Consider the following 26,266-nt stretch of genomic DNA (forward strand, 5'->3'; position numbering starts at 1 on the left):
TAATATGATTGTATTTAAGTTTTCAAATACATTTACTCATTCATCCATCAAGACTTCATTTTTTTAGTGTCACACAATTGAGGTGGTAAACTACTGTAGCTATTAGTTACCAATAGCACTTATTAGCATATTAAATACTAAGATTTACACGCTCCTTTAGCCAGGACAGTAGAATGTAACAGAATCTGTCCACAGCCTAAACAAATGCTCTCCACAATGGTTACAATGGTTAATTTAAATGGTTCTAATAACTCCAATGTAATTGACCATTAAACACAATTACACACTATCAAGTCTTCCCCTTTTCTCATTTTCTCAAAAACACATAAAATAACACTTAATTTCAACATTTATTCTCTCTTAATTCAGCCATATGCAAAGCATGCTGGGAACTATAAGCACCACCCAGTTTCAGTTAATGCAACACAAATTATTTATGTAATCCAACACAAACGGATTAAGTAAACTTACATTTTATATATATTTAAGCAGACTGAACACAATCAAATTAAGTTAGGACAAAATGTATAGCAATTGTGTCATTTAAATTAAGCAATTTGAACAAGCAGCAAAAATCATTTTTTTCAGTGTAGGCCTACTACTGAAACATTTGTCGATGTATAGCATTCCATTAAAAAAAAAAAAAGGTACACAAATACAGTAGTGTATTGCGCAGTATGCTAGTATTCGATTCCGAGCCAGGAAACACAGATGGATAGGACTGAAAGTGCACTGCCTGTGATGCAAAATGTGCCCAAAACTATGGGTGTGTTCAAACTTGGCATGTTTGGTTCGATTAAAAACGAACCCTGGTGTGATTGCTCTGTTAGTGTGAACGCTGCCATCTGAACCAAACAAGAAGACCGAGACCGCTGAAAGATGGGTCTTGATCCGCTTCCAAGTGAACTCTGGTGTGGTTTAAAAGAAATATGAACACAACATGGACCAAAGACATGTAAACTAACCATAAAACGGTACATGATGTCACAAGATGTGACCATAAAAAGGACAGAATGCTCAAGCATTCCTTTTTTTTCTCGTCACAGTCGCGATATTACCCATCAAAGATCTCCTAGCAGCAGATCTTCCTTGTGTGTGACGGAGAGATTCCTGCCACTGTTTTGACTCCTTTATACATTTCATCTCTTCACGAGTTCTTAGCTGGTCAAAATACCATCATATGTAGCTACGCACAAACAGAGAGTGCATTTAGCCCAGCACACACCCTCGTTTTGGATGTTCGGTAAGTTCCGTCGTGAAATATACATCATAAAAGCCGACCAATCAGGCTGTGAACATATCCTTATACCTTTAGGTTCGGTATCTTTAGGTTCAGTGTTAAAATGCCAATGTGAATGCTTTTTTTTTTTTTATGGCCAGACCAAACGAACCAAGCAAACCAAACTACAAGTGTGAAGTTGAATACACACTATAGTGATCATTAGGAATAAGTTAAGTGAATTGCTTTTGTGAAATTTACATGTGACTGATCTTCGACACTGAAATGCTGTTCTGTCAAGACAACTCTGAGTGTTTGGCATGGTATTGAATATGATGATGTTACCATGGTCTTTGTGTGAAGCACGTGCATTGCATTACATACACAACACACTGCTGTGAGCAAGAAAGACATTCTGCTGCTGTACAAAAAAGCGTCCATGAATTACCTGTAGCAGATCTACACAGGTGGAGCTGGGGAAGGTGGAGGGTTTCTGAAAGCACGCTGCACTGCTATAGACAATGCTGACCAGTATTTGAAGGTTAAGCAGCGAGTGCATTGGCTACTGATACAGCAGGAACCAATCAGCTGTGCCCTATAGAGAATGATGGGATTGCAAGCAGATTTGAGATAAGGACCCATACCTAGAGATCCATGACAGAACTTTGAATTTATTACTGTCAGTTTTTGTTAAAATGACAAAATAAAGCTTAATGCTAAATTTACTGACTGTAAATTGGTTAACAAAATACTTATTAAATCAAAGCTGAAATTTTAACAAAAAGAGTACGAAAAGACATCAAAACAATGATGTGAGATTGACACTGAATCGATTTGCAAAAATGTAACAATTCAACATTGATTCACTCATCTCACATTTACTAAATACTGCAGAAGTATGGTAGAAATCTATTCTCAATTCAGATTACTTGTTAATAAAAACAGTATGTTTTTTAAAGACTCTTAAATGATCACATCTGTTTCCCCAAATCCTGAATATGTAGTTTCTTTTGTGTATGTATGTGTGTGTGAGATGCACATTGATATTCAACTCACATTTTTCTACACACCCTCCCCCAGCTCTCTCTCTCTCTCTCTCTCTCTCTCTCTCTCCCTCTGTATGCGTGTAAATCTCTGATCATTGCAGGCTGGTCACAGGATGTGATCTGATTTACAATGGGTTCATTAACCTTGGGAAATGATCTGGACTCTGCACCACAAACACGCTGTGTTCAGATGGACTTCACGGTGAGATCAACGGCGCTCTGCCGTAACCACGGGCAACCGGCATCTGAGCAAGACTGGATGCAGCCCTGGCAGGGAATAATCAATATCCTTATGGACACATGCATAGAGACTGAGCTTATCACAGTGCAGAACATACAAATATTGCTGGAGCAGATGGCAATGCCATGAGAGTGCATTATTTACACGTTTTTTAAAAAGGCTTATGTGTTTTGATCTATACAACAAGAATCACACACTGTCATACGCAGTTTTGTTATTGTTAACTTAAATTAAAGCGAATTAAAAAAAAATTTAAATAGAGCTGAATTAATTAATTAAGACTAATTGATGGAAGCTTGATAATTGTGACTTTTTATTTCACAATTCTGACTTAAATTTTTTCAGAATTGCATGATATAAAATCGCAGTTGCCAGCCACAAAGTCAGAAAAGCAAGATATACACACGTAGTTCTGACTTTATAACTCACTGTTACAACTTTTTTGCATTTATCTCGCAATACTGACTTCTTTTCTCAGAATTGTGTGATATAAACTCGCAATTCCGAGTCAAATTTTTATGAAAAAGAAAGTCTGACTTTATAACTCGCAATTGCGAATTTATATCACGCAATTTAGAAACAATTTAAAAAAAAGTCGCAATTTTTTTTTATTCTGTGGCGCAAGTTTACATCTAACAATTTTGACTTTTCTTCTCAGAATTGAGAAGAGTTATAAAGTTATCAATATATCGAATTGAATCGAGTTATAAAGTCAAAATTGTGAGATAAACTAAGAAAAAAAAGTCAGAATTGCAAGTCTATTTCTCACAATTGCGAGTTTTTATCATGCAATTATGAGGGAAAAAAGTACGACTTGCGAGATGTAAACTCGCAACTGTGAGAAAAAAACTTGCAATTATCTTTTAAATTGTTTTATTCCATGGCGGAAACAAGTTTCCATAGAAACAAACTTCAATAGTAATTTCTAAGGAAATTGACATGTCTTAAATATCGCAAACTCAATTTAAACAATTAGATATCAATTGTGGGCCTGAGGGGGAAAAAACATTTATACCTGTAGATATAAAGTTGGGGGTAGGGGGGGGGGGGGTTAAAAAAAGGAGAGTCATGCCATCAGGTAGTTTTAATTCAAAAGCTCCATTTCACTACTGTTATATCACAGCTCTTTACAGTAAAAAAATGACTGCCAGTCACTCTGATATGCTTACAGTCCTCTGATCAAGCACCGTCATCAGTCTCTAAAACACATTCAGAAAGTGCAACAGTGTTGATGCTTTTTATTAAAGTATCAATGCTTCTTATTAAAATTTAGATATCACAAAAAGTGCCATTTACAATATTCATCATCTTGAGTTATTGCACTGTGTGGCTGCCAAAAAATCTTATTTATGCAAATAAAATAAAAAAAACAGTCACTGAGTTATTGCTTATACATTTTTGCCTGGCGTCAGCTGAATGAAAATGCATTTTTTTGGTTGATAATAAACAAGACTGCCAGGAACTGGAGTTGCCTCTTATTACAGTGTACGCGTCCTTTCAGAATACAGATTTGATGTCTGCATAGAAGTCTTAGTTGACTTATAAAGCTTTAAAAAAAGCCCATGATGCCCAGAATGTGAGATATACTAATCTCACCAGAAAATATATTAGTTTCCAATCTATAGACACAAATTTCTCCATATTTACCGTCTGTGTTAGACTTATATTGATATTAGACAGATGGTATAAAAGAATGGGTAAAACTTTACAATAAGGATTCAGTGGTTAACATTAGTTAACTACATTAGTTAACATGAACTATCAGTGAACAGTACTTCTACAGCATTTATTATTCTTAGTTAATGTTAATCTAAACATTTACAAATACATTTTTAAAATCAAAAGTTTTTAGCATTCGTTAATGCACTGCAACCTAAAATGAACATTAACATTTTTATTAACTGACATTAACAAAGGGTAATAATGCTGTAAAAATCACTGTTAGTTCATTTTCAATTAATGCATTTAATTATTGTTAATAAATGAAAACTTATTGTAAAGAGTTAACACAGAATGTTAAAGAAACAAGACAGGCGTATGTGAGAAACCTGATGTCGTATAAGCATTTTCAGCATATCTACATTCACTAATTTAATTACTAAACAATAATAAAGCTCTTCTGTAGTGCATAACCTCCTATCCTTCAACCTTCATCTATTTTACTACTGACCACACAGCTCTCTATATTTCACTGCATTTCAGATATATTTTTTTTTTTTTTCATCCATTCCCTTTAAATTTATTGATAACTATGTCATAGATATTGTGCCATTCTGGCTATTAGAGTTAGCCAAAAGTATGTTAAAAGCATTCATAAGAGGAATGTGGTTTTTGAATTAGATTTTTAGAAAATAGATTTTTCCATTATTAATAGGACAAGAAATTAAGGGGGAAAAATGATAAATAAAATCCTTATATGTGCTTCATTTCCTTGTGAAGTCTATTTTCGTATTTCCTTCATGTGATTGTGAAAGCAGCATCATGCACCATGTTTGGCTTGATGAATAGACATAATCCTCGACAAGCAGTCCCTTGACCTGGCACAGACGGAATAGTGTGCGTGATTTGTTCTCTTATGAAGAACAATCACTTCCATTGGCTTCCTCTGGCTTCTCTATACTCAGTTTGTACAGGACCTTCTTTGAGACGAACCTGCAAACAGGAAGAACAACAAAACATGTAGTCAGACTTGTAGATAGTTTGCTTTGTTCTGAAACAGGGGCTTAATTTGTTACAATATTGCATTTTTTTCTTGGTTTGGTTCGCTTTCACAAGGCAACATTTCGAAGTGTACCAAAATGTGTTTATGCAAGTCACATGTGAGTAAAACTGTCCTCTTATTGGTCAGCATTCACCCGTTTACTTTCCTCTGCGTCATCCCTTAAAATGGGACTGGTTGAAGGACTATCCAATTGCGTACAGAGTCATTTGAACTATGCCCGTTGATCACGCCTCTTGTGCAGTAGAAAATACAGAGCAGACTCCCCAGGCTAATGTTCAATCTTAGAAGATTGAGCTTGGTCAGGTGATAGCCAGACTACCAAAATACCCCACAGTGGTTCAAAACATTTTAGATCTGGTGACTGTGCAGGCCATGAGAGATGTTTAACTGCACTTTCATGCTCATCAATCCATTCTTTCAAGTCTTGCTGTGTGTATTGGTGCATTATCACACTGATACACGGCGCCCTCTTCAGATTACAATGCTTGAACCATTAGGTGCACATGGTCCTCCAGAATGGTTTGGTAGTTCTTGGCAGTGACGTGTCCATCAAGCTATAGCAGCCCGACCATGAATATTGACTCTGTGGTGCTCCTGATGAACATTTCAGGTGGAAACAGGAGAGTCGATGTGCGCATTTTATTCTGCAGTGAGGCTGCAGCTGTGGTTTCTGGGGGTTTTTCGGATACAATACAGGTTAGCACCTGAACATCCCTTTCAGACAGCTTCCTGTTGTGGTGGTATGGCAACATTAACCTGGATACCGTGGCTCTCAATACACCAAAAAGACTTCCTGTAGCGAGAAGCGCACCAACATTTTGTCCTCTTTTGAGCTCTGATATGTATCCCATTTTGTTGTGTGGATTGCATATTTTATGTATAGCTGTGCTAATCCTCTGCAAATTCAACCGTCACACTCGGCTCTTACTGATGGAATGTAAAATCAGTGAAGATTGGCCACCAGGCCATGCATATAAAAGCATGAAACCTCCAACACTATATTGGCCAGTGTTTCATTTTCATTGTCCAACTCTTGTATATATACGTATTTATATCAGTTTATAAATTATAATGCAGTTAGAGCGGGAATCAAGGATTCGTCAGGACAGCATTCTTGCAATGCATGGAGAAGAGCAATTACACAACATTTTATGATGAAGAGACACTCTTTGGTAGCCTGATGTCGTCATACTCAGATTCTAGTCAGAATGTGAGTCTGATACTGCTCCATTGGGCTGTGATTATGGAACGTGCTTCAACCGAACCAGGAAAGAAAATGCCTCTGCACTCAATTGGATAGACCTACAGTACAACCAATCAGAGCAACGGAGTAAGTGACGTATGTTCTTCATTCATCTTTCCGATCGACAAATGCCTTGATTGCGGTCATCTGTTCCTCTTTTAAAATTAATGCGCTGTCGATATCTTCAATAACAGACGCGATGGCGGAATCTACACATCTCAATTCTCCAGCGGCGGTCATCTTCAACGAATTCAACTCAAGAGGTCTTTGGTGACGTGGATGATAACGTTACTGTTGATCATCTGTCCATCATCGTATAAAGCCCGCCCTGACAAATTGATTGGTCCGAACAGCTCTGGTTCGAGCATAGTTGCTCCACAACGGTTCAAGTCCAGACCGAACTTCCCGACCTCAAATGTTGTGGCTCGGCTGGCATCCAGGCTAACTCTTTGGTGTTCAACTGCGATAACTAATATGTTCACTCAGAGTCAGACACTGCTGCTTTTGATATAACACATTTCCCGTTATGAATTATGATACCGCATGGTTTGTTGGTCCAGACTTCATTTTTAACCAGGCCGAGACCACCTCGTTCAGCCAATTTCAGAGCGATTCAGGTATAAATGATCCAATCGTGATTGCCCTGTATGCCTAAACAAACCGAACTAAGAGAGAAAACGCACCAGGTTCCGAAACGAGCCAGATGTGAAAACGCACTAAGAGAGAACGACAGAAGAGAAATCAACTGATCTCAGAACGAACCTGGAGAAGGAGTTGTCGAAGATAAGGGTGTATTCTCCAGTGTTCCTGACCTTCAACTGACCCTGAATTGTTTCCTTATGAGAGTTACACCTCGTCAGAGGGATCAGCACCTGAAAAGGAAGAACCAGGTTTTAGGATTCATTCATTATTACACTAAGATTTCTAAAGCTGTCCAGATGTCATCGCCACAGGAGAGAAGTGCTGTGGTCTCTTTTTGTCAACACTCAGTGCAATGTGTGTTTGACAGATATAGCCATGTTCATTTTAATTTGCTGTAAAATTGCTGAATTAACTTGTCCAGTTAAGGTACCACATCTGTTATTCACGCAAGCAATGGCTTTCAACATCGTATATATTTATTGCAACTGCTTCACACACCACTGGGAAAATACTGTTAAAGTCTGCTGTTACTGTCCAGAGATTATTGTTAATGTGTTCTGCTGGAAAACGTGTATATAACACAGTTTGTTAAAATGGTAAATGATGTAGAGTAATTGCATCAGCTCCTACAGAACTTGTCTAGCTCAAACTCCATGACAACATCTTTTATTAGAGCAGTGGAACTGTTAAAAGTTACAGCTTTGTTCACACATAGCATTATCATGGGACTTTCACTTTTCTGCTGAATCCAAATCCCCTTTGGACCTCAAGGTATCTGTCTGTAATCAAAAATATCTCTTACATCTAATATAGTAGTAGAGTATACTATACAATAATATAAATACTGTTCAAAACAGTTTGAAAGAAGGTCCTTGTGCTCACCAAGGCTGCATTTTCATTGATCAAAACTACAGTAAATAATGTGAAATATTATTGCAATTTAAAATAACAGTTTTCTATTTTAATATATTTTAAAATGCAATTTATTCCAGTGACACAAAACTGAATTTTCAGCACCAGTCTTCAGTGTCACATGATCCTTCAGCAATCATTCTAATATACTGATTTGCTGCTCAAGAAACATTTCTTATAATCATCAATGTTGAAAACAGTTGTGCTGCTTCTTATTTTTGTAGTGTTTTTGGATATTACATTGAGTACATCAAGCTGTAGTAAAATAATAATAATAATAAACGCATACCTTATGACAAATGCATATAAAAAACATGGAAAAATATAAAGTATGGTGTCACCATATTTAACTCTAAAAATCACTCAATTCTAGCAAGGTTTGATATGATTATGTGCAGTAAACAAAGTAGAATGCTAACTGTAATCTAACTGAAATTAAAAAACAAAAAGACATGTGATGTGGTATATATATATATTATAAAATACATTAATTGGTATAAATATACATAGTTAAAGGGGTGGTATAATCCCCTTTTCACAAGATGTAAAATAAGTCTCTGATGTCCCCAGAGTGTGTATGTGAAGTTTTAGCTCAAAATACCCCACAGATATTTTTATATAGCATGTTAAAGTTGTCACTTTTTGAGGGTGAGCAAAAACGCACCGTTTTTGTGTCTGTCCCTTTAAATGCAAACGAGCTGCTGCTCTCAGCACAGGGGGCGGAGCAACAAAAGCTTGTGTCCTTTTACCTCACACAGATATGCACTGAAAATGTCAATGTTTATGTTCAAACCGGAGTCAGACAAAGATAGAGAGACTCAAGAAGAAGTGACAACATGTAGAAAGCAACAGGACATTTCTGAATGGTTAGTTAATGAATTTATGCTTATGTGTAGTTATTTTCTAGTCATTGATTAGCATATTCTGTCATGATAATCTATAAATCACGTTCCTGGGCTTTATGTAAATTTTAGGGTAAGTGATGTCACTAACCCGGGAGGAATGTCATGTAGTCTCTACCAGCCGTTTGTTGTAGTCCTTAAAAAACGATTTCTTTAAAAGCAAATATCTCCCTTTGCTTTGAACTTTGAGCTTCGTAAGTTTGCAGATGTTGTTTATGCTCAAACAGCAACATTACACACTAACTAAAGTTAAAAAAGTGAAATCATAATCAACCACCCCTTTAAAACATCAACCAGCTACATTTCTAATCAGTACATTACCTTGGCCTCTTCTAGAGGCGTATCTGTGTTCTCTCTGTACACCACGCTGAAGGCGATGCTCTTGGGTTCAGAGGAGAAGACCCAGCTGATCGTAGCACCCGGATATGCAGCGGTTATGAGAATGACACTGTAACAGCTGGACTTGATGAAGAGTTCTCTGGACATATCGCCAAACTGATTCACGTCCTTTACACTGAACGGCACAGACAGCCTGTGAAACACAACATCACTGATGTCACCGTTGCTGGTCATGGAAATTAATGAATATTGCAATACTAGATTCAATTTGACAATTTATTTTCATGACAAATATGCACAATTCTCATTAACGTAATGCATCTGAAAGTTTTCCTTTTGAATTTTTTTTATCAGATTCTTATTACTGTAATAAAGAATGCATAATGCTTATACATAAATGAAAAATATATTTTTTATATATTTAAAATCAGCGTAAATTAAAGGCAGTTCAATAAATACTTTACAACTTACTGTAAATAATACAGTATATAATTTTTTTCCACATTTCAGTAAACAAATGTGGGTAACACTTCAGTTTAGGGTCCAATTCTCACTATTAACTAGTTGCTTATTAGCAAGCATATAAGTAGGATATTGGCAGTTTATTAGTACTTTATTTTATAAAGCAAATATTAGTAGCATATGTGTTTATTAGCACATATTAATGCCTTATTCTGCATGACCATATTCTACATCCCTTAACCCAACCTAATACCTAAACTTTACTAACTATACATAAGAAGTAATTACTTTTTCCATTAAAGTAATAGGTCAAGAATTTAAAGGGAAAAAAATGTGATCAACATCGCTGGTCATGGGAATAAATAAACATTGCAATACTAGATTTATTTTTTGTAAGTGTAATAATATTAATAACAATGATAATAATAACAATAATTTTGCAAAAATCAGGATCCATCATAAGCATTGTGTGTCTCACTCACGTCATCTCTCCAGATTTCAGCAGGCAGATCTCAGCATCCTGAACAGAGCCAATCAGCTCGTCTGAATCTTCTGTGCTGGCGATGTCACTGCTGCTTCTGCTTCTGAAAACATATATGAACTTACATTTCATTTCCTGTCATACACTTATTTAATCACAGAATAAAAAAGTGCACATATCATACCAAGTGATACAAATGAAATTAAAACAAAGCCAGAAAGTTTCAATATCATGTAGTTTACTTAGCAGTACATTAAGATACACTGGCAGGCGCCATGTGTTCATGTCAAATTTGCTCTGATAAATAAGTCCAATAATGAAACTGAGTTCAGCTCAGCAGGAGCAAATTTAATTTTGTTTGTTACTTCAGCACAAATTCAGAGTGTTGTGTTTAGTGCAGAGCATCTGTGCTAACAAGACAGGTGTGTGTGTGTGACTCACAGCTGTTGTGTCTCTGGTGACAGTGCAGTGTAGTATGAGTCGCTGTCATGGATACAGTCCACCTCCTCTTCTGTGATGATGTCATACGCTGCGTCATCTGGCCGAGGGGACTTCAGTGCTCCTGTGAGGACAACAGTCCCATTACACGCAGAATTAAAGGGGACCCATTATGCCCTTTTATAAAGTCTTGATTTTGTTTTTGGGGTCTACTAGAATAGTAGCCGCAGTTCACTCCGACTCACCTAGAAAAAGCACACTAGTTCTAGAAATCAAGATAGTTAGGGTGAACTATCCCTTTAAAGCAGGGTTTCTCAAACTCAGTCCTGGAGGGTCACTGTCCTGCACAGTTTAGCTCCAACCCTAATCAAACACACCTGAGCAAGCTAATCAATGTCTTCAGGATTACTAGAAACTCACAGCTAGATGTGTTTGATTAGGGTTGGAGCTAAACTGTGCAGGAAAGTGGCCCTCCAGGACCGAGTTTGAGAAACCCTGCTTTAAAGGGATAGTTCACCCTAACTATCTTGATTTCTAGAACTAGTGTGCTTTTTCTAGAGTCGGAGTGAACTGCGGCACGAAATAGACTCTTACAAACACGCACGTACCATAGCAGTGCACAGAAGAACAACGGCCAAGGTCAGGATTTTTTTTTTTTTTTTTACCAAACCCTATTTTATTTTTTTACACAGATTTTTTTTACCAAACCCTATTTTATTTTTTTACACAGATTTTTTTTACCAAACCCTACTGGCCCCAACACATATCTCGGACCTCATCCAAATTTATACGCCAGCGCGGACACTGTGGTCAGAGGGCCAGCTCCAGCTTGCAGTCCCCAAGTCAAGACTTAAAACTCAGGGGGAGACAGGGCCTTTTCTGTGGTTGGACCTAAACTCTGGAACACTCTGCCCCTCCATGTCCGAACTGCCCCTACAGTTGAATGTTTTAAGGCTCGTCTAAAGACTAATTTTTATTCTTTGGCTTTTAATTCCGCATGAGTTGTGTGGTCCTCTGTGGTGTTTATTCTTTTTATCTTTTATATTTTATATATTTTTTTAAACCTGATGTTCTTATTTTGTTTTAATAATTTTATATTAATTGTTTTGTATGTTCTGAGTCTTCTGTGCAGCACTTTGGAAACTTTGTGTTTGTAAAATGTGCTATAGAAATAAAGTGGATTGGATTGGATTGTATACCCCCAGAACACTTGGAATATATGACATCACATCAGAATGTCAGTTTTGAGCTCTATAACATCTCACCAGGGACTCTAGGTGTGCTGGTTCGGGTTGGGCTAGACATTGAGCGAAAAAGACCACCCAAATTCTCCTTTGGTTGGCGTTCTTGTCCAGCACTATGTTGAGTGAAGCAGTCCTTACAACAGCGCTCCTTACCACCACCTTGGACACTCACAGCATAATTGCAGCAGTAGTAACAGAATGGGCGCCCACATAGCCTGCCAAAAAATATAGAAAACTCAAACATACACAACCTTTCAAAAGTTTGAGGTCAGAACGATTTTTTTTTTTAAAGAAAATAATACTTTTATTAGCAAGGAATCAAGGATGCATTAAATTTCTTGAAATTGACAAAAGTGAAGATATTTATAATGTTAAAAAAGATTATATTTCAAATAAATGCTGTTATTTTGAAGTTTCTATTCATTATGTCATGACTTAAAATGCAGACACTCCATTGCATCTTTATTCTTTTGCATCTAGCTGATTTGAATGCAAGGACATGACATTTATAACAGATAACAAAATGCTTGTTTCCCCTAAAAGTTTCACCCCTGACCTGCAGTTGTGTCTGTGCAGCATCCAGCCGAAGTTATTGCGGCAGCTCAGGCAGTATGTGACGTCTCTGTCTGTCAGTTCCTCAGCTCTCAGTTTCTGTTCAAACTCCAGTGCATCTGACTTCTGCCATAAAGCATCTTTCTCCCTACAGGGGGTGCCAAAGTTCTATGAAGAACAGCTTGCAACAATTTTAGCAGATACAATAAAGGGATTTTTAAGTGCAGTTTTGGGGTTGTAGGTAACATATCTCCTGATGGGTTAGATGAAGGTGAGCAGAAAAAACATTAGTAGGTAGGCTAACTGTCTAAGTCACCTTATGAGCTCAATAAGTCTCTCTTCCAGGTTCTTTTTGGTACGATAAAGGTCATCTATCTCAGCCGACATCTTCAGTTCAATGTCCTGCTTCTCCATTGCACTTCTGCTTAAGTTCACACCCAGTTCATGACAGGACTGCTGAGCAAGTGCCAGTTCCTTCTCAGCTCTGACAAAAACAAGGATCAGGCCATTATCAACTCTTGTTTTTTGTTTTCATGTGTTATGTGCTTACATTTTTAATGTATGGTCTACCTGAAAAGCAGTACAGAAATCTCTTACCTTGATAAGTCCAGTCTGAGGTTTTTTATCTGTTCCTCTTTCTGATGAATTTTTGTTTCAGAATCATCAACGAGGGCATTTTTCGTTTCGATCATCTGATTGTTGATGGACTTTCAAACAAAAACACACATGGAAGCAAAAACCTGTTTATTTTCCAAAATATAAGTCTTCTGATCAAAATAATTCAGAGTAATAATTCATAATAATAATTCAGAGTCACATGCTAAATACTTTATATGAAATTATTTCAATAGCATTATGATAGCCTAAAGGCCCATTCACACCAAGAATGATAACTATAAAGATAACTAAAGTTATAATTATATTAGCATCCACTTCAAAGCATAATAATGTTTTGTTTATTATAAGCACACACTGAAGTTATGTCATCTGCAGCTTTAAATGCTCAAGCCTTTGCTCAATTCAGCGTAGTGGAAAGCAAAAGTATGTTCTGTGTGGACAGCCAAGACTACAGCAAACTATCCAGTGCATTAATATAGGATTCACTTGATTCATTCACAGGTTTGTCAATTACTCTATGTAGTGAAATGCCAAGTAATGGGAAATGGCCATCTAATGAGATCATAATACCTCAAGCTCCAACACTTTGGACTCAAGACTTGAGACTTTCTCAACTTCGTTTTCCAACCTCTTCCTTAGTGCATCCAGTTCCTCGTTCAGACCCTTCAGAAAGACATTTATAAACAGTTGTTCAATATGACAAATCCAAAACCCATAAGCATTGTTAACTTCAGTTACCTGTATTTGACTTTGATGGTCCGCAGCCTCATCGCTCAACTGAGACCTCAGTGTGTCCACTTCCCTCTGCCGGATCTCTTGGAGGCTTTTGGCTTCTTCCTCCACCTGTTCAAGTCTCTGCTGCAACTTCTGCATGGCTTCTGGGAGTCCCTCTGTCTGCTTTAGCTGCTCTTGGAGTCTTGCGTTATCGTTACTCATGGCCTCCATCGAATCACTTAGAGTTTCCACCTCCTCTTGTGCCTCCATCTGTACCTCCTGCAGTTTGGTAGAAAATTCTTCCCATCGCAACTGGGCCTCCTCATTCTGGCCCTTCAGCATGCAAACGTGAACCCCAAGCTCTGCTGTCTCAGTGTTGGCCCTATGTAAGGCCTCACGAGCCTCTTCGTTCTCAAGTACAAGAGTGCTGTTCTGCTTTTTCAACAAGTGAAGCTCTTCCCTCATGGCAGTAATGTTCGTTTGGATTTCTGACCGTGCCTTGGCCTCCAAATCCCTCTCTTTTACCAAAGAGTCCTCTCTTTCATGGCAGCGTAGCAGTTCATCCACATGCCTACGGTTTAGCTCTTCCACCTGGGACTTAAGTTGCTCCGTCTGAGCACGGAGGTCTTCTCTGGAGGCTTCTGTCACTTCCTGCAGAGCCTGGATCTTCATCCTCTCCTCTGAGCTTACCAATAGCTGTGCCCGGAGCTCCATGACCTCCTCCTGAAGTCTGGAAACCTCCTTCATGTTGAGTTCAAGTTGGGCCTCAGCCAGAGCCAACCTGGAAGTGGATTCTCCATTTTCAGTTCTTGAGGATTCAATGGCCTCCAGTAGTTGTCTAGAAGATGTTCTCTTGTTTTCCTGTGGGACTGCAGCACTGTCATCTAATCTTTCCAGCCTTGATATACTCTTCTCCCCAAGTTGTTCAATTTCGGTTTCCTCATTGTTCGTCTGGCCGTTCAGTATGCACTTCTCCAGATTTTGGTTCTCTACAGTCAGTCCAGCTGACTCCAGTCTGCTTATCAGTTGCCTCTCGAAGGCCTGTGCAGTGATCAGTTCTCTCTCTAGAGCGGTCTTGGTTTGTGCCAGCTCTTTGCTGCTGTCCTCGTTTCTTTTCACAGTCTGGATCAGCTTGGAGTTGATCTCCATTAAACTTGTGCACTGGGTCTTGTACTCTTCCAGTTTCTTGGCTTGCCCTTGAAAGCTCTGACTCTCTGCAGTCAACCGCTGGTTGTGATTCTCCAGTTGCCGAATCTTCTGGGTACTGGTGGATAACTCATTCATCTTTGTATTTAGTTTGTCTTCAAGCACACTTTTATGTTGCAACTCATCTTGCATCCTTTTCTTGTGCTCCTCCAGTTGACTCTCCTGGGCCTCCAATGCCCTTTGCACGTCCTGAAGCTGTGTCTGGAGGTTCCCAGTTTCCCGTTCCTTCAGAGATAGAGCTCCCTGAAGGCGATTAATGGTCACCTGCAGCTCATCAGCTTGTTGCTTTGCAGTTGTTCGTTCTTTGTCGGCGGAGACTCTACATGTGTCCAGTTTGCCTTCCATCTCCTTTACCTTCTCTTTCTGAAGCGTCAGATCCTGGGCAAGTCGCTCAGCTAGTCTAGCCCGGTCTTCGCTCTCTCGTTTAGACTCAATCCTCTCTTCTTCAGCCTCCTTTAGCTTGGTCAGGAGCTCTTGGATCTTCCAGGCTGAGTCGCAGTAGTTGGCGGCCTGCTGTCCTTTTTCGCTCAGAGCTCCGTCAAGCTTTGACAGCAACTCCATGTTCCTGTTCTCCGCAATGCTCAGCTTAGCTTCTAGCTTGCGTTCTGATGTCTGTAGAGACTCCAGCTCCTGTGTGGTGGTGTGGAGAGCCTCCCCTGAGGACTGTTCTCCTTCTTTCTCTTGATTAGGTCCTTTAGCCAAGAGTTGTTCCTGTAGGTCACTGAGCACGGCTTTCAGATCAGCTGCCTCACTGGTGAGCTGATGGACCTTCTCCTGGAGGTCTCGTTGTTTCAACTCTGATTGGTCAAGCTCAATGCGCAGGTCCTCAGAAGGGCTACAAGACAGCTCGCCCAACTCACCCAGATCACCTAGCAGATTGGAGCTAAATTCTTGGCCTGGAAGAAACTCCTGAGCTTGCTGCATGAAGGGAAAAATTTGAATTAAATCAACAGTGACTAACGACAACAGTGAAAAATAAAGTGCAACCACTCAAACTAGTCCATTGTTGATAATGAAATACACTAAATTACTGGTATTGTGGTATTGAATCCAAAATTAAAAATAGACACATCAAATTTAAAATGAACAGCATTCATCATGGCATGATTCATGTAATGTGTTTTACATAAAAAGATTACGTTCTCGAAGAACTGAGTGCTGATTGCATTACAGCAAAGTAATTTTAGAGTAAGTACCAGCTCTCTTTTCAATTTTTTAATTGAATTACTGAGAGACACACTTGAAAACCTCTCCCTTTTCCATATTGTAGTCATGTATACCTATGATGTGACTACATATGCAATGTTATTATTGTTAACTAAAACTTACAAATTGTAAAAAAAATTAAAATAAAGCTAAAATAAGATAAAATATAAATATTAGTAGAAAAAATTAAACTTTAAAAATTACAAAACTGAAATATAAAAATGGTAAAAATGTACAATAAAGTTCCATTTGTAAAAAATAGTTACCAACATCAGTTAACATAACATCAATTAAAAATACATTTAAAGCATTTAGTAGGCTAATCTTAGTTGATGTTAATTTCAAAATTTACTATTACATTAATAAAATCAAAAGTCATATCCGTAAATATTATTTTAACAGACCTGAGCCAGCATGAACTAACAATGAACAGCTGTAACAAATGTTTTGCTCATTAACTAATAGTTACCAATAAATATATTGAAAATATAAAAATAAAAGTTTTTTTTTTTTCATTTGTTTGTTTTGAGTTTGTTTGGGGTTTTTGGTGTGGGGGGGGGGACTCAATATTACATATTTTAAAAGAACATCTCCCCAACATGAAATGAATAAATTAATTAATTCATCTGACAACATGTATCCAAAGATTGTGAGGATATGAACAGAACTGATCATTTTTATGCTGTTTCTAATGTGTTATCAAACCTGTGAGAAATTGCTGACCAGACTGTTAACACTAGAGCAGCGACTGGGTGGTTTCCACACATGGCCAGATGAGAGAGCTGATCCCAAAGTCTTTCTGTATGTGAAAAAAAATAAAAAAACCCATAATAAGCATGAAATTTGTATTTCTCATTTGAATTACATAGGTTAAAAAAGTACACATTTATGTAGAGCTTAGATAAAGTTACAAAGTCATTGTAGGCAATGCCCTTTTGTGTACTACTTTCCTGATCCCTAATTATATGTTGTTGTTGTTTTTTATGTGAAAGCGAATTTTCTTTAATAAAATGTTTACATATACTGTAATGATGCTATTAAAAACAGATTGTTCAATTAATAGAAACATCTAAAAATACAGCTGGTTAAAATGTGTTAAAGTCAATACTTGTGCATTACTATTGTGACATACATAGATTGAAACTTTATGAATTACCTAGCAAAGGTAGGCCAGTCAGAGTCGAGATCATGACCTCGGGATGCTACATCAAACTGGACTTCATTGAGTTCATACAGGTGGTTGATGATATCGATGTTCAGATGGGACTTCAGGAAGGGACTGCGTTCATAATACCACTCGCTGTGATAAACAAAAATCAGTGACCTATCATAAACAAAACTGAAGTTTTCAGAATGTTTGTTTCAAAGAGATGTTATACACTGCATTTCAGTGAATTTAATTTTGCTTTTAACACAAACACAGGCCTTTGTGCATCATATCCTGTGTTCAGTATTGCAATAAAAATCGCTGACATTACATGCAAGTCTGCTACTTTGAGACAAGAAGTTTTAAAAGAGAAGTGAAAGCGAGTGGAGGAAGAGAAATTAATGTGTGGAAGCGTCAACTGTTTTGCAAAAAACAGCTTTGCAAAAACTGTGAAAATGGTGATGACTATGATTTTTTAATCAATGCATTAATATATGCACTAATGCATCAACATTCTTTATTCACATGACCATGTTATGCTATACGCAAAATAAATATTACATGTAATTTATTGTAGACTAATTTGCTGAAGCCTAAACCTTTTAAAGTTGGTTAGTAGAGCTAGTTTCATGCATACACGTTATGTTCGTGTGAATTCTCCACCACACTTTAGAGTGTCAAGTGTGGTTACCCTATGCACACAAAGTGTTGTTTACAAGTTTGATTTCATAATATTTCAAAAACAAGTCTCAGGTATAATACTGATATTATCAAGAATTATTAATAGAATTATATATATATTAATAGAATTTTTTGCATTCTGTCTGCACTTTATAATGTCAACATATTTAAATTGTCATGTGCCTGATGTTTTTTAAAATGTTTGTATTGTGATTTATATATATTTTTAATACTTGTCTGTGTTATGTTGGGGTTTTACACCATGGGTCAATCCTCTGTATGTCCTGTACATATAGTAGAATTGACAATAAACTAAACAAACTAGAAACATATTAACTAAATTTTAGTTAATGCCATTTCATAAACATTTTAGTGGATGTCTAGTGGAAATCCAAATGATACTTTGTACATGAGAATTCAAAACTATGGATTTTGAGTTATGATTCATAATCTTCCTGTACATGTATTAAGAGAAGTTCCCATTAAGATGGTGAAATTATTGGTGAACACATTACCATGTGATTTTGTAGTTCATAAGACATTGCTGAAGAGTGTCTGCCAGCCTTTGGTGCACCAGACAGTAGCGGATGAAAGCCCGTCCTTTCCCCAACGACGTCTTCAGCTAAATTCACACAAAATAAACACATAGACATTGCATTTAATAAAAAAGATATACATGTTTTAAACAATAAAAAGACACATGAACATCACTAAAGACAAGAGTTACGCCGAAAATAAATGTGGTGTAGAAACAATTTTCACTCAGAAATATAATAAATAATTACAAAGATTACATTGCAGTAAATGTGAAACTTTTAAATAAAAAGACTGAAATTATATTTTCTTAACTTAGAAAAATATTTTTTACAGTGTAACAATCACCTGACAAACATTTGAGTTTTGAAAAGAAACAATATTAGTTCAAAGGTCTGCTTAAAAAACGAAATGATAGCCCTCAATGAGCAGGGTTGGAGACAACTACAATATCCATCATGTTTACACAGCACACACAACGCATCTGCACTTGCTCTCAATTTCTCTCAACATGGGGACAGAAGAGGTGTCAGTCAATAATTGGGAAAACAAAGTAACTAACTTGCATTACGTATTTGAAAAAGTAACTGATATTCTGCTGTAAATTTATTAGTAATGTATTACTTTACTAGTTACTTGAAAAAAGTAATGATTATGTAACTCGTGTTACTTGTAATGCATTACCCCCAACACAGGTCTTCATTGCCTGCTGCCAAAGTCTACTTTGATCCGCCCTCAAACACTGTAGTGTTTGGTGTGTGTTGTCTACATGTCGAGAAGATGCTGTTTTCAGCGCTGCAAATCCACTTTGCATGTACTTCTAAAGGCTGAGGATACGAAAAAAAACGCCATCGTTACTGTTCGTTTCACTGTGTATACAAGTGCTAAGGATGATCCAGAGTTGAAATTTAAATATGGTAATAGGCATTCCTTTTCCGACACCCGCTGTAAGTGGTAGACCAATCACAACAGACTGGGCCATCTGTCCAATCAGACCAGAATAGGCTTGCGGAAAGGAGGGGTTTAGAGTTTAGAGTCTTCAAACGAAGATTTCAGACTGTCTGAGAAATGAGGTGATGTGCAATGTATGTTATGAGAAAATGAAATAAAATAAAAATATAACAATAAATACTTTTTTTGACCTTGGATGCATGTAAACCTGCAGTACAAGACCTCCAAAGAAAAATTAAGAACCTTTAAAATAGCATAATAGGGTCACTTTAAAGTGCTCCAATTATGTTTTTTGAACATTCCCTTTCATGCAGTGTGTAATATGGCTGTTTGTGAATGTAAAAGTTCTGCAAATATATTGTCTCCCAAAGGAAAGAATCAACTATGAACCGCCTAAACGAGTCGTCAGGAATTCGAATCCCACAGCATAGAGGTTACACGTCACTAGATAAGACATTTGCATAATGCCATAATACCATATTTTAGTTTCCATGCTTATTGTGTTTCCACAACAATGTTAGAGAGTAAATCTACTGAAATGGCCACCATAACAGTGGTGTGTGATGTGTAAGATGAGAAAGCAGAGGTTAACGCCGTTTCACACATACTCCGTGTGGAGTAGCACGCGCTATAGTGCATTCACATGCTGCATTTGCAGTGCATAACTGATCCACGGCTGTACCACAAACATCACTATTTTAATTTCAAATCCAGAAGTTATCAACTACTTTTATGTTGTCATCATTGCGATTCTCTTTGTACATATATATACTCTTTAATAGACGTATTCACTTTTAAACAATTTAAACAACGTATTATTCAATGCATTAGGCTACTTCTATATAGATTTATATATTAATTTGCTCAAATAAGTGGTAAAATATTTAACCATGTACTTATATTAAAATCGCAAACATTTTAAATTAAAACTTAAAATTGACTCTAATGCCTTTTCTTTTGCATTTAAATTTTAATACAATAAATCTTGCATGTCACAAAGAACACACAACAGACTGGGCCACCTGGCCAATCAGAGCAGAGTAGGCTCACGGAAAGGAGGGATTTAGAGAGACTGATTCATCCAACGAGTCGTTTGAGAATCATTGAAAAATGTTGTGATGTGCACTGTATATTATGAGAAAATTATGAGTGTTTTTTGACATTTGATGCATGTACCCCAGTTGTAGGTGATCTCCAAAAAAAAATTAGGAACCTTTAAAATGGCATAATAGGGGCACTTTAAAATGCATAATATGTGACCCTGAACCACAAAACCAGTTTCATGGGTCACTTTTTGGAAAAGATCAACTGAATAACATCAATCAACTGAATAACTGCTTTCCATTGATGTATGGTTTGTTAGGACAGGACAATATTTGGCCGAGATACAACTATTTGAAAATCTGGAATCTGAGGGTGCAGAAAACGAAACATTGAGAAAATCGCCTTTAAAGTTGTCCATTTATGTTCGCGATTGTGCAGCATTCACTCACAAAAATAAATGTTTTATATATTTATGGTAGGAAATTTACAAAATATCTTCATGGAACATGATCTTTACTTAATATCCTAATGATTTTTGGCATAAAAGAAAAATCAATCATTTTGACCCATACAATGTACTGTTGGCTATTGCCACAAATATACCAGTGCGACTTGTGACTGGTTTTGTGATCCAGGGTCACATATTAAAATTCATTATTTTGCATTTCTTATTCCTTTTTAGCATTAACAAATAAAACAAAACTTTTGGCAGTCAAATAATCATGTTCAATCAGTCAAGAAATCATGTTCAATATTGCTTCCTGCTGGTCTGGCACACTAGAAATGAAAGGTCAAGCTGAGTGCACTGCATAGTGGGATACACTATCCGTGCAGTGTACTCTGGTAGTATTCTGCATAATTTGGCAAATGTATTAATAGGACCTCTGGGTATTCCATGTATACAGAAAATGTGTGTAGTACACACACTCCAAACTGAAATTATTGTATGAATAGTATGATAATATGCCATTCTAAACACAAACAATGTCTGTCTCTGGTACAGTATGGGCAGGAGAACAGATGGAGGATTACAGTGGGTGACCAAAGAGCATAAGGACACCAGATGGAAACGTTACACTACCACAGCTGATGCTGGATTTCTGGATTTTTTCTGGATTCAAGACTCACATAAACCTGCATTTCAGTGGCAAAGGTTTCAGTGTATGTTGTGGGAGATTGCTAGGATGTTGCTAAGTGGTTTCTAGGGTGTACTAGTGGTTGCATACTGGAGCCAGGGTAATTGCTGCTTAGATCCAAAATTGGTCAAAATAGTAATAATATTCTGGTCCCAAGATAAGGCTCAGGTTCCTCCTTCAATGATTTTTCCACCTAATTTTTGTCCTGATCAAAAATTAAATCCGATCCCTTAAAAAGTAATAGCTAACCTCTCCACAGCAAGCTGCATGATTTAAGGTATGAGTTGATGAGCTGTGTGCCAAAGTTTAATACTTAAGCTTAGTGTTTTTTTTTTCTAACCCAAAGTAATAGAAATAGTTATGCATGCCTTAACAAACAGCACTAAAAATCACCTGCCTATGTGTATAATGTACAATTCTTTGGTCAATGAACAGAACAATAATCTTTGCGAGAGCCTCTACTGCTAGTCGAACACCTAAGAGCACATGACCAACCTGAGGCCGAGTGTCACTGCTTCCTTCTTGAAACCCTCCAGAGAGGTGGATATAAAAAAAAATTGTATATAAAATGTCAGAAAAACAGTGACATGAAACTGTGAAAGAGAAATGAGAAGATGTGCTGGAGCCAAACACGCACTGGCTGAAGAGATGTGTTTTCCTGCTCGTGCAGTGGATTACCTCGGGGATTGATTTGACAAAGCGAATGCCGTCATTAGCTCCTTTAATCTTGGCCAAGCAGTCACAGAAATAGTCCCAGTAGTCTTTCCTGCTGCCCAGAAATGTGGTCCTCTCTTTCTGGTCAAACTGGACAAAACGGTCAACAGGTTAATCTCAAAGCAATCACTTTAAATGCGACTTTTGGTTGAATATGAATGCGGAGATCACCGATCTTTCAGGTCACCATAGAACGTCATGTTAAGATCTACAATAATCTCGTTTAGGTGTATCAACTGACATTCTACATGACATTCCACTTTTGCTCAAGTTATAACTAGTTCCACCAGAATCTGCAAACTTGTTCCACACTTCCTGCACTGATTGTGGGCGAAAATCTGTGGAATGGATATAAATTATTGCCGAATTTTTTTTTTATTATTATTATTATTACAAATTACAGTTGTCAAATCAGTTTTGTTCTTCTTAACTAAACCTAAAAACGTAACAATTCAATTTTTTTTTCGGTAATTGAAATAAAGCTGAAATAAAATATACATATTACATTAAAAACATTAACAAAAATGAGAAATGCTGCTTTGGCAAATAACTGAAATAAACTATAATTACTAAAACTAGGGGGGAAAGGATAAAAAAAACATAAAAATGACAAAAACGCATCAGAAAATGACTAAAACTTTAACTAAAATAAAAAAATAAAAAATTAAATAATTCAAAACATTAAATACTATAACAGTATATAATTGAAAATTATTAAGAACATTAATTCAAATTGTATTAATTTAACTAATTATTAAAAAAAAATGCTATAAATTTAATCAATCAATCAATTAATTTAATTATGTCCTCTGACTCATAATAGGGAGAAAAGGAGTATGGATGAAATTATCAGACCCTTATTTAAATATGGTTAAAAAAATAAAAATACAGAGCTGAAGGTCCTCCAATATTATTTGTAGATAATATTTAAATCCAATCAATGAACATAGATGGGACAGAGATGTGTAGAACTTGTGTGGATTTTGATGTGGAAATTTCTGCTGAATTTTGTACGTGCAGATTCCATGCGGCCCTAATTTTAACTTCAAGACAGAGTTCATGATGAACAAAGAAATCTCTCAAGCATTAAATGTAAAACAACTTTAAAAACTGTGCCATACTTGCAGTAGGTACTCCAGTTTATAGCAGAACTTGTGAAGACTGGAACTGTCATCGGTGATGGGCTCTCCAGTGTCACAATGTTCTTTGCTCAACTCAGAAACTGCATCTGCAGGTGTAGTGCAATTTAAATTAAAATATATGAAGTTACATAAAGAGTTATATATATTGTTATCAAGGCTTGACATTAACACCGCCAAATGCGGGTGCATTTCAGATGTTGCGTGTAACGCTGTCACTCCTACAAGACACCTTGGCGGGTTGAAAATGTTATAAAATACATACATTTTTGTAAAAAATATAGATTTTTCAATACATATCGATACTGAAATATCTGAAACGCTTCCAACACTAATTTTACGCAGAATAGATAGACGATACCGGCTGCTCTTTCATCTCTAAAATGACATTATTACAAAATATTAAATTACAAAATAATGTCAAAATGCCGGTCTTGGTGAGTATTCATTCACATCAAACGCATGTGTAACAGTATAATGGATCAGTGTGTCAGGTCTTAAAGTGACAGTAGCCTAATATACCTGCTGCCAAATTATGAGATAATATTAAAAAATATTTAAATGGCAGTTTTTCCACATGGTATCAACGTCAAAATTGCAGCTAGTGAAAATGCTGAGAGGCTATAACTTTGAAAAACCAATAGCCACAGTAGCTGGTTGAGCAAAAAAGTTAATGTCAAGCCCTGATTGTTATACGTTGCTCCATTTTATAAGAGACTGCATGAGTTAAGTAAAACTAGTTCCAAATTTCAGTAACATATTAGGATTTCCATGAGTTACCAGTTATTATTTACATTTTCTTGATATTTTTAGGCTTTCCATTATGGTGAGACCTGGAACAATTAATTGCACCTCACAGTAATGAGAAACATTATATTAATAAATAGACACCAATGAACCAAATTTCACAGATTATAATCTAAACACTGCACATGCAGATAACATGCTTGCTGAATACCTACGAGAATACAGAGTATGTGGGGAAATAATGTGGTGTATAAGCTTTATCAACTCTTGGCCAATCAATGTCAAGACACTCAGTTCACATGACTGAGAGCACATGCAATAAATCACACTGGGTGTAAGGGAGAGACAGAGACATAGATTTTACCATGCAGATCTCTGATTATTCTCTGCAGCTGGTTTTCTCCAACTGTACTCATGGTGGGCTGAATTAGTGTGGATGGTTCATAAAGTCAACATTATGCCTGTACAACCAAAGAAAAAACAGGGTTGTACTAAAAGAATAAAAGACAACAATAAAACAGTAAATCTCAAACTGTTTATGATAGTATACGATGTCATAAAAAAAATAATTATGATACTTTTACTTTATATCATAACATAAAAGAAGAGCAATAGAATAATTAATGTAGCCTATTCGTGAGTTATGCAGGTTTATTAGACAGTTTTACTTTTGTTTTTAAACGTGGAGAACTTCCATAAATTCACAAACCCTTAGATAATATATTATGATAACCATGATTAAAAAACTAAAATTATTTTTAATCTTTATATGAAACTGAGGAGACTAACGCACCTGCTGAACTTTACAACTTCTGAACAGCGTCTATCGTTTAAGTCATTTTTCTACTAGCACAGTTAATCGTCAGGATAAATATATGTATATACGATAAACCGATGTAAATAATGCTAAATAGATGTAAATAAAGACATACTTCATACAGAAAGATGATCTTCCTCATCGAGTGTTTACAGTAGATACAACCCTGCTGCCACTACAGGGGACGGTTCCTTAGATTGACTGACAGCACGCTGATCCAATCAGAGGCAAAAACGCAGTTTCACATTTGTGACGCACACCATGTTTGGTTGCACGATAAAGAACGCAGTTAAACAAGTAGCCTAGTCATATGATGATCAGTAATGTATGGAAGCTTGTTTCCGCCACTGAATAAAACATTTTAAAAGATAATTGCGACTTTTTATCTCACAATTGCGAGTTTACATCTACATTTACATTTACTTTATTTCTCAGAATTGCGAGATATAAAGTCAGAATTGCGTGAAATAAAGTCAGAATTCTGAGATATAAAGTCAGAATTGCGAGATCTATATAAAGTCGCAATTACGTCTTATAAAGTCAGAATTCTGACTTTTTTTCTCGCAATTGCGACTTTATATCACGCAATTCTGACTTTATATCTCAGAATTCTGACTTTATATCATGCAATTCTGACTTTATAACACATAATTGCGAGTTTATATCTCGCAATTCTGACATCTTTTCTCAGAATTGTGAGATATAAAGTCCAATTCTAAGGGGAAAAAAAAGAGAGACAACATATATTTTTTTTTTACCTTAGAATAGTTTAGGGGAGACCGGGGATGGTTGTAACAAGGGTCAGTTTTAACAATTCCAATCTGTCCAATCAGGAACTAGTTACAAATCACCTGATTCACTTCGCACATCCTCAGTTTAGTTCTTATTCCACATGTTGTGATAAAGTAGAGCCCTGTGGCAGACACAGCACATGTTAGAGTGGGGGAAAAAAATTGAGATAAGAAAGTTTTTTGTTTTTGTTATGGGAATTTCTGCTTTGTAGTTAAACTCCTCAAACTTTTATTATGTTTTTTGTGTGTCTGTGTAGATATTTTCCATGCAAGTTGTTAGTGCTAATGTTTTGCCTGTTAGCTGTAAGGTGAGCTAGTTCATGGCTACATGACTCTGGGTTAGTTGTAACAACAAGACTCTGGGTTAGTTGTAATAAA

General features: G+C 36.6%; 1 protein-coding gene across 2 annotated transcripts; it reads right to left on the reverse strand.

Annotated features, from left to right (window-relative positions):
• Positions 1 to 3,575: 3,575 nt before the first annotated feature.
• On the reverse strand, positions 3,576 to 25,300 carry fyco1b (FYVE and coiled-coil domain autophagy adaptor 1b). 2 transcript variants are annotated; one of them, XM_081374807.1, is made up of 18 exons: positions 25,213 to 25,300; positions 24,645 to 24,741; positions 23,516 to 23,622; positions 22,359 to 22,484; positions 18,531 to 18,637; positions 17,344 to 17,487; positions 16,893 to 16,986; positions 13,800 to 15,899; positions 13,632 to 13,724; positions 13,041 to 13,150; positions 12,760 to 12,927; positions 12,448 to 12,591; positions 11,913 to 12,106; positions 10,651 to 10,771; positions 10,211 to 10,312; positions 9,249 to 9,459; positions 7,234 to 7,343; positions 3,576 to 5,158 (listed from the first exon to the last, which is right to left on the reverse strand). In XM_081374807.1, the coding sequence occupies exons 2-18, from the start codon at positions 24,694 to 24,696 to the stop codon at positions 5,080 to 5,082; spliced, it is 4,062 nt and encodes a 1,353-aa protein (XP_081230933.1). In that variant the 5' UTR covers positions 24,697 to 24,741; positions 25,213 to 25,300; the 3' UTR covers positions 3,576 to 5,079. The 2 variants fall into 2 exon arrangements, with proteins under 2 accessions (XP_081230933.1, XP_081230934.1); XM_081374808.1 differs by having other exon boundaries at positions 10,211 to 10,309; positions 25,213 to 25,292.
• Positions 25,301 to 26,266: the final 966 nt, after the last annotated feature.

Source organism: Scardinius erythrophthalmus, assembly GCF_964197995.2.
Source record: "Scardinius erythrophthalmus genome assembly, chromosome: 9".
In the NCBI taxonomy this organism is placed as follows: Eukaryota; Metazoa; Chordata; class Actinopteri; order Cypriniformes; family Leuciscidae; genus Scardinius; species Scardinius erythrophthalmus.

What these genes read in the sequence shown, in the direction of transcription:
- fyco1b (XM_081374807.1), bottom strand. Translation starts at nt 24,696, where the DNA reads ATGAGTACAGTTGGAGAAAACCAGCTGCAGAGAATAATCAGAGATCTG. An exon ending in CTGCACAGACACAACTGCAG is followed by an intron (nt 12,107 to 12,447) that starts GTCAGGGGTGAA and finishes ATTTTTTGGCAG; the next exon opens with GCTATGTGGGCGCCCATTCT. An exon ending in CAGCACACCTAGAGTCCCTG is followed by an intron (nt 10,772 to 11,912) that starts GTGAGATGTTAT and finishes TTGTCCTCACAG; the next exon opens with GAGCACTGAAGTCCCCTCGG.